The sequence below is a fragment of the Ambystoma mexicanum genome, chromosome 3p (assembly GCF_040938575.1).
Source record: "Ambystoma mexicanum isolate Mex_15411 chromosome 3p, UKY_AmexF1_1, whole genome shotgun sequence".
Lineage (NCBI taxonomy): Eukaryota > Metazoa > Chordata > Amphibia > Caudata > Ambystomatidae > Ambystoma > Ambystoma mexicanum.
Window position 1 is genome coordinate 218,494,681 of NC_090925.1, and position 9,576 is coordinate 218,504,256.

Below are 9,576 nucleotides of genomic sequence, written 5' to 3' on the forward strand. Positions count from 1 at the left end.
ACATTTGCCTCTGTACAACGGATTCCTCTCCTGTCCAGAGCCACTGCTCTGCCCGTGCAAGTCATTGACGGAAATCCTTTGTCCTCTGGGCCTGTCCGACAATCCACAGTGGGTCTATCTCTTCAGATCGCCAACCACCTTGAAGAACTCGCTTTGGACGTCATTAAATCCCCCACCTACAAGGTGGTTTTGGGCTTACCTTGGCTGCAACACCATAATCCAGTAATAGATTGGAGAATGCACACCCTGACCTTTTCCTCTGCAGTTTGTGCTCAGAAGTGCTGTGTGTCTTCGCCAACTCGGGCTCCATCGACCCCCTTGAATCCTAATGGAAGTGGGGTCCGTGTGTGTTCTATCTCTCATGTTCCTCAGGAGTATGCCAAGTTTGAGCACGTGTTCTCTGAACCAGGCGATATACCTCTACCACCACATCGCCCGTTTGATTGTTCAATCGAGTTGTTACCTGACTGCATGATGCCTCATGGGAAACTATACGCTTTAACACGGGATGAGAAACAAGTGCTACAGGATTACTTGTCAGAGTGTTAACAGAAAGGTTACATTGTTCCGTCTAAGTCTCCTGCAGGGTTTCCCTTATTTTTTGTAAAGAAAAAAGAAGGCACCTTGAGACCTTGTGTTGATTATCGTGAACTTAATGAAATAACAGCTAAAGACTGATATCCACTTCCATTGATTCGCACTATCCTGGATACTTTACATACTGCCCGGATCTTCACTAAACTGGATTTACGTGGAGCATATCATCTGGTACGCATCAAGAACGGGGACGAATGGAAAACGGCTTTCAAGACATCATTTGGGCACTTTGAGTATAAAGTCATGCCTTTCGGTCTGTGCAACGCCCCAGCCATCTTTCAACGATTTATGGACAACATCTTTAGTGATCTCATTGGTTTGTCAGTCTGGATATATTTGGACGATATCTTGGTTTTTTCCAGATCCATCGAAGAACATGTAGAACATGTTCGTGAGGTCCTTCGACGTTTATCTTCCAATCACCTATTCGCAAAGGCTGAGAAATGCAGATTTCACTTATCCAGTATTGAGTTCTTGGGATTTGTGATCAATCAGGATGGGATAGAGATGGACCCCAAGAAGGTACAAGCCATCCAGGAGTGGAAACAACCCCATGATGTAAAATCTCTACAACGCTTTTTGGGATTCGCAAACTTTTACAGGCGCTTTATTCCACTGTTCTCTCAAATCTCAGCGCCCCTTACCCGTCTGACTAGCAGTAAGATCACTTTCAGGTGGGATTCTCTCGCTTCCCAGGCATTTGACACATTGAAGTCGGCCTTTATGGCCGCCCCAATTCTGCACCATCCTCAGGATGATCTACCTTATATCGTAGAAGCAGACGCATCGAACTTTGCTGTGGGTGCAGTACTTCTGCAGAAAGATCCAGAAACTTCCGTTGAACATCCGGTGGCCTACTTCTCGCGCAAGCTGAGTCCCAGTGAAAGAAATTATGCCGTTATCGAGTTGGAACTGTTGGCTATAAAAACTGCGTTTGAGGAATGGAGGCATCATCTACTTGGAGCCCGTTTTTCGGTGGAAGTACGTACCGATCATCGCAACTTGCAGTATCTACGCTCCTTGCAATGCCGAACACCCCGACAGGCTAGGTGGGCCTTCTTTTTCTACCCTTTTGTATTTCACGTCACATACATTCCGGGAACAGCTAACTCGAAAGCGGATGCTCTCTCTCGATCCCTGGAAAAAGGGGAAGAAACACCTAGTTTGGATCAGCCTCTGATTTCCCCCCAACATTTCTTATTGACTTTGTCTTCTCATCTACAATCAATTGCTGACGCCACCTGGACGGATCCCGAAAGACCGGCCCTTCTTCGGCGCAAGTCCGTATTGGAACATGATGGACTCCTGTTTTTCCGGAAGAGGCTTTACATTCCCGAGGGTAAGATTCGTGAAGACATATTGCATGGGTTTCATGATTCACCCATTGGGGGGCATCGAGGGATGCGAGCTACACGTGAACTGATATCACGACAATTCTGGTGGCCTAGGTGGGCTACCGATGTTCAGAGATTCATCGAGAGTTGTCCCGTCTGTGCTCAATGTAAAGTCCCAAGGAGACGACCTCTGGGATTGCTGGTACCTACTGAATTGGCACCATACCCGTGGCATACTATCGCCACTGATTTTGTGGTTGATCTACCTCCCTCTGACGGGTACACTTGCATCATGGTTGTGGTCGACAGTTTCACTAAATATGCTCACTTCATTCCATTCCACAAGATCCCTACAGCTGCTCAGATGGCTTCCGTCTTTCTCCACGAGATCTATCGATTACATGGACTTCCAGAAAAGATAATCTCGGATCGTGGTTCTCAATATCTTTCTGCCTTTTGGAACAAGGTGTGTAATCATCTGGGTATACGTAGAGCGTTGAGTTCTGGTTATCATCCGCAGACCAACGGACTTACTGAAAGGACCAATCAGACCTTGGAGGAGTACCTCCGTTGTTTTTCCAACGCCACCCAGTCCAACTGGAAGGCGTGCTTAGATCTCGCTGAAGTATCCTACAACAACACTATTCATGCTTCCATTGGAATCAGTCCATTTTTTTGCTCTACTGGTCAACATCCCAAGTTGGTGCCGTTCCATCCTGTGCCCACCAGTACTGTTCCATCTGCTGATGCCCTGGTCTCTAATATTCAACGACAACAAGATTTGGCATGTAATATCTTGAAGAGAGCTAAGGAACGGATGAAGGCCCAGGCTGACAGGAAAAGGAGTTTGGAACCAGATTTTCAAGTAGGGAATAAGGTGTGGCTGTCCTCCAAAAACCTGCCACTGCGCAATTTACCGGTTAAACTGGCTCCCCGGTACTTTGGTCCGTTCACGATAACCGAACGGCTATCCTCTGTGGCCTTTCGTCTCCAGTTGCCTCCCTCTTGGCATGTACACCCTGTTTTCCATGTCTCCCTTTTGAAACCCTATGTGGCAGATCCCTATGGTCGGTCCTGTCCTCGCCCTGCCTCTGTCCTAGTCCAAGGGGTCCCAGAATTTGAGGTACAAGAGATTTGCGATGCCCGCTATCGTAGGGGGGTGCTCCATTTTTTGGTGGATTGGAACGGGTATCCGGCTTGTGATCGCACTTGGGAACCTCATCGGCACGTGCATGCCCCCCGCTTGGTGTGGAAGTTCTATGATCGGTTTCCTTGGAAACCCGGGGCTCTGGGTCTTCCTGGGAGGGGTCATAGTGTCACGCCACTTCTGGGGAGACCGAGGTCCAGTGCGATCGCGCTCCCTTCTCCTTCCTGGCGGATCTACCCGCGCTTTCGCGTCTGGGGAGCCGCCAGGAGGAGAGCTTCAGGAACCGCTGTTGGTGGGCTGCGGCGCATGCGCGGGAGACCGCTGTCTCGGTTCCGCGCATGCGCCGTAGATTGGGCCTGTACACTGGGAAGGGCTTGCCTTCCAAGCCTCGTTTTGGGTCCGCCGGCGCTCGGAGATGAAACGGCTTGCGTTTCAGGCCTCGCAGGTGCCGGCGGCCCATAAAAGGAAACCGCAACAGAAGCTATCGCGTCTCAACGCGGAAGCTTCGTTCGTGTTGCTCGCTCCTGGTTTCCTGAGATTCCAGCTTCCTATTACCCTGCCTTGTCCTCTGCCTGCCTGGGTACCCTTCCCTACCTTGGGTCCCAGTTCTACTTGCCCTACCTTCAGCCTGCCTAGGTATCCTGTTCTACTTGCCCTACCTTCAGCCTGCCTAGGTATCCTGTTCTACTTGCCCTACCTTCAGCCTGCCTGGGTATCCTGTTCTATTTACCCTGCCTTCAGTCTACCGGGGTACCTTGTTCTGCCTAGGGTCCTGTTGCCTGTTTATCCTTTTGTCTGCTTGGGAGTCTAGTTAGCTCAGGGCCTTTTGGGTTCCCCTTGTTCTGATTTCAGTCTCCTTGGTTCCTTGTTCTTGCCCTGTGTTTCCCTGGTTCAAGGGTTCCCCGCTGATTCCCCTGGGACCTATTAGGCCCTTTCCAGTTTGTTCCCTTCCAATCTGGTTCCCCTTTTTTCAGTCTGATTCAGCCTGGTGCTTGGTGTCCCATCTCAACCAGCTATCCGACGTTCGCCTGCAGCTTGGTGCATCGACCTTCACCTTGGACTTCGCCTTGTTTCAACTCTTCAAACTGACTGTTGCCTCTCCTGTCTGTGCTTGCACAGTCCCACCGTCACGTTAATCAGGAGAGTGCCTTCCGTGACGCTGGGAGTCTGTCCATCCTCCACCCTGTACCATTTGGGTGGTGGAGAGGCGGGTTCCCCGAATCACACATTCATCATTCAGCTGACTGCAGTCTGGCGGCCCCAACAAGATCCACATCAAGGAAAACAGGTACGCAGTCTTCACGAACATCTCAGCTTGACATTGGGTCCCCCTTAGCTTGTGTGGCAGGTCAGAAGGACAAGAACTTGTGTCTTCCATTTTGGAATCTTCTTTATTAAAATAAAAGTTGAAAACTCCTACCTTTCCCTGAACGAACACAAACTAACTAACTAGGGTGCTTGTCAGTCATCAGTGCGTCCAAAAGGAAGATTTGTCCTCTGTCCAAAACTATTCTAAGCTGTCCCTGCCACTATCAAAACCAACTAAGGCACAGGAGAATGACTCCCTTCTCCTGTGGTCTGCTTTTCAGCAAGTTCACTTCAGTAAAGTAGTCGGGGGTAGTTTTTGGTAACTACTTTGATGAAGTTGTATAGTTCACATATGGGGCTCTTCAATTTCTCTAACGTGTCCTTTACACTTTGTTTCCCCATTCATATAAAGGTCTTCTCTCTTTTCTCATTCATTAAACTTGCTACTCTTTTTCCTAGTTGGGCCAAGTAGAACTGTCCCCACAATGATTCTCACTCTCCTCCCACTTCTTGATAGTTACTGAGACGAGTATGAAGGTTCCAGCAACAGTTCTCACTTCTCTCCAACTCTTTGGTCTCACTGGGATGAGTATGAATGTTCTAGTAATGCTTCTCGTTAGTATCTACTACTCGTTCTCTACTGGGACGAAAATCTGTGTTCAAATAATGATTCTAAACTTTCTCGGTTATTCTGTCTTAACTGAGACGAGTATGAGGGCTCTCGTATAGATTCCCACTCTTCTTCAGTAACTTCAACATTAAATCCACACTGGGATGAGCATGATCTTCTTCTCAGTATTAGACCAGTATTTCTTTTCAAGTTCACTTAAGGTTTCTACACGACAATAACAAACATCAGCTTGCACATTATGCTTTCTTTGGACAGGTAGTATTGGCGATGTGTTGTAGATGAGTGAGTAAGGGAGTTTCTCTTCGGAACGGGAGTCCTTTCCCCCAAGGGGAGATACCCTCTCCCGGTGAGGTCCCCCTTGACAATACCCCTAGGGAGGGTATCGCGTAGCGGGCTCACCTCCATAGCCTCACAGGGAAAGGATCCCCCCTGGGCAGAAGTGACTGAATCCCACGATTCATCACACTTGGTAATAACCTCTGCTAGATCACTGGGCTCTCGAGATCCATGGCTCCACGCTGGCTCTCATTTACACCAACTGCCCTGCATAATTCAAACCAGGTTCCAGTACCTCTTCAATTCTGCAAACTCTGTCAGTAGCTTACGTCCAGTAGCTCACCACGGGTGCAGCGGGGGCACAGATACCATACAGCTCCCTTCAGACCACATCAAATGCCAGCAGTCAAAGCAGATCTTCTGCTCCCAACACTTCAGTGGGTGACAGTGACTATAGGAATGACAGCATCTCAATGTCCTCAGCGCTAGATGCTCCAACAGTAAGAGCAATTATCTCCTTCCCACAAGATATCACCCCTCAAACGGGCTAATCCAGGGTTGCCCCCATCCATCAGCCCTGCCATTACCAGAGTTGTACACAGCAACAACTGCGCTACAACTGCTGTTTCACCCTCCTTGGAAATCTGAGAGCTCTGCTCAGGCTGGCCACCACCATATGGTAACCATGTCTTCCTATGCTGCTCATTGGGTCATCCCTCTCACCTTGATGTCTCCCCTAGACAGCAATAGATTGTTTAGACTTGTAGGCACAGCAAATGGAATTGGTATTGGGTCTGTTGCTTCCTCGTTCCCCCCATAGGTATATATTAGAATTATTCCCTCTGAGTATGCAATTATCTGTTTAACAATTTTACTGGTCATGAAGAGTGCTTTTGATGGCGAAAACACAGGTTTTGAAGTATTGGAAAAGTGACACCAGGCCGACAATTGATAGCTGGATACAAGATCTGACTGTTCTATCGAGCAGAGAGAAAACAAGCTATCAACGAATGAAGAGGATAAATACCTTGCAATGTGGAATAACTGTAATGACTTATATGCGTGATATCTTCCAGATTGCCTTTTTTTTCTCTTCCATTTATCTCTTTCTTCCTTCACCTTGTTCTTTTCCTGCTTCTCTCTCACCCTTATTTCTGTCTACCCTATCCCCTCTTAATTTTCTGAACACAGTGTTTTCTGTAAATAATGATAAAGAATTTGGACGTTGTATTATTATACCGTTTTCTGTTTTCTCTGTCATCCATGTTAAAATTTCAATAAAGAATGTTTAAAAAAAAATAGAATAAATGATGGATGCTGACTCCACAGAGTAGACTTCATCCTTGGGAATGCCATCAAGTAGAATCTTGATTCATCTTTTGCAGTTACAATGCAAGTACCTGTAGTCCTGTTAACAGGTAAAGCATAGACAGCCCCCCACCCCCAAGCACCGCAAGGAAGGTGGCCAAACACAGTGAAACCATGCTGAAGTTTGAAGAGCGGTAGATTAGCTATTTTTATTCAGGCTATGATTGTCCAACAGAAAAGGGGACGAAAACCACTTTTAATTAGCCCACAGACTGTATTCCTTCCAAAGCTGTAGCTGCTGTCGCCTCCAATCCAAAAAGTCTCTCATTCAAAAACGTACTCCCATTACAAATTAATATGAGCCAGGAATGGAATAGACTACAGAGCAGACTACAAGGAGCTTGGTCAACAATAAAGAAGAAGTGACATTGTTAAATTTCAAACACAAGGCTGCTTGAAGAATCATCCGTCCTCGATTTATGTCAGAAAATCACCCGTGTTTAAACATTCGCACCTTTCCACAGACCTTCACAGCAGCAGATAGAATTGCCAAACACCACTTTCAAAGACTTGCACACTCATTACGGGTTGAAGCAGTAAATTGAAAAACAAACAGTAATGGAATTATCACCTGTTTTTCCAGTCCGCTTAATAAAGAGTTGGAAGATAATTAGGAAGAAATACCTCCAGCACTTGCAATTAGGTATTTCCTACAGAAGAAAATGTAGAATTGCCACCAGCAGATTACCAGCAGCAGTAATTACTCCAATTACTCCAATTTCGAAAGACGTCCTATGGGATTTCTGAATGAGAATTAACTGAAATTTGCAATGAGTGGAATTACCACAATTAGCAATGGCAGCAACAGTAACTCTGTTTGGCCGTGTTAACTCTGCTTACTCACCCAAAATCATTATGAGGGCCTTGGGCTACTTTGCAAGTTCCAATCTGGCCAACCATTCAGATTAGTACAGTTTGAAACCACTTTTGAAGTCATCAGTGGTTCTGTGTACTTCTAATGCCATACTTTTCTAAATAAATCTACCTGCCTTCTATTGTGTTGTTTGGCAATAAACACAGTTTTATTTGACTGGAATTGTGGGCACAACTCATCAGAAACATGGGGGAAATGAGCCAAAGTGAGGATCTCTATAGACAAGGAGGAGAGAGTCTGGAAACAGAAAAGGATCCTCACCAGACATATGGAGGAGGGTCAGGTGAGGAATTTTAATGATGAGAGGCAGAGGAGGGACAAGGTATGGGAATCAGTAGAGACTTGGAGGATGAGAGCAAACATGGAAAACTCAGTAGAGAAATGTGGGGGCATGAAGGTTGGACTCACCAGACACAAGAATGATGGCCAGGGTGGCAGCCAGTGACATCCCCAGGGGAGGTGTCTCTCCTTGAGCCCCTCCCCTGCCGACAATCTGTTGGGAGCCCTGTCAACGATGGCCTTGGTCATGTGACCAGCAGCCCTCCCATGGGCTAGCTGTGTTGGGGTGGAGGAGGTCCCCAGGGAGGGGGGAATCTGGGCTGCCACCAAGATCCTGGTGGAACATGCCAGCAGTAGAGTATCATTCATGTCACTGGTTCTGCTGTGATGTCACAGTCTAACGTGACTTCACAGTGCTTCTAGTCATGGCAATCCATGGAACTTGGTGGAATGCAAGAACTTCATAGAATGCAGGGATATCCCAGAACATAGGGGCATCAAAGAATGCAGGATCAGAATGGCAGCATGGAAGGACTTCCCAGAGCACACAAACATTTATGTATGTGATGTCCCTTATTGTTGCAGGGGTACTTGGTCCTGCCACAACTGCCTGGCTGCAGTTGAACAGGAAAACCACAACGTTGGGATCCCACTTCTTCAAAGGCCTGACTTTCTTCCATCTTCTTTTGCCTTCTATGGTTCATTTCTGGATGACCCGCTGCTAGGTACTGTGAACTGTCTGACGTCTCTGCTGTAGCCCCTATCCACTTTTGCAAGAAGCACCACCTCTGGTGTAGTATGTGTCCGACTTCCTCACCGGCTGTACCCTTGACATTTTTACTTATTCATACCAGTCCATTAAGTTCTTTGTTTCCTGGCTTCCGTTCTGCACATCCACAGTCTTCACAAATATAACTATCATTCATAAACTTTATGACAACCCACCTCCTTCCTTAAAACCCTTCCTGGACTTCTGCTCTCCATGCCCTCTTCACAAACCCTGTTACTTGAAGAATTCAATCTGCTACACAGCGGCCTAATTGGAGAGCTACACCAGTGGCACTGACATGCAGGGCTCTGCCCTGTCCCTACTTTTGTTTAACTTGTATTTTCCTTGGCTGGCCGATCCTATTGCTGAGCATGGGGTGTGTTTCTACAGCTACACAGATGATACGGAGGTCCTTTTTTGTTTAAATGCTCCACGGTTGGATCATCCTTCCAGACTGCAGAACTGTTTATCTTCCATTGGGGATTAGATGACCACTAATTGGCTAAAACTCAATGGTGATAAAACAGAGGTTTGGATTTTGGTGGTAGTTTCTCCTGCCTCTGGGTCCCCATGGAGTGCCGAAATCATTGGCCAGATTCTTTGGGACCCTGTCCTCCGCCTGTGGAAGCTGTAAAATGTCTTGGAATCAAACTTCTTTCCAATGGCTCCAGAGAAGCGCAAATCTCATTCATGTGCCAAATGGGCTTTGCCAAGCTTAAAGTACTGAGGAACATTTGACCTTTTCTGCCTCCCGAGTCGCGGACTGAGGTGGTTACTTTCTTCCATTATGGGGTCCCTGGACAATTGCAATGGCATTTACTTCGGGCACCCTGCCTTTTTGCTTCAGCGCCTAAAGGTTCTGCAGCGGTTAGCTCTTGAAGCCCCAAAGGCTGTCCAAATCTTTCGCCTTGCTTTGCCAGCTGCACTGGTTCCCTCTTGAGAGCCGGATCAAGTTTAAGATACTGTGCTTGGTTCATTACGCCATTTACAACA

The 9,576-nt window shown here is 47.1% G+C and overlaps 1 protein-coding gene across 1 annotated transcript in view; it reads right to left on the reverse strand.

Annotated features, from left to right (window-relative positions):
• The window catches only part of ACRBP (acrosin binding protein), a 453,570-nt gene extending 445,394 nt beyond the window's left edge, over positions 1–8,176 (reverse strand). The window contains exon 1 of the mRNA XM_069649836.1: positions 7,944–8,176. Coding sequence (XP_069505937.1) covers positions 7,944–7,983 — 40 coding nt within the window. The 5' untranslated portion in view covers positions 7,984–8,176. The remainder of the gene's footprint in view (positions 1–7,943) is intronic.
• Between the last annotated feature and the right edge of the window lie 1,400 nt (positions 8,177–9,576).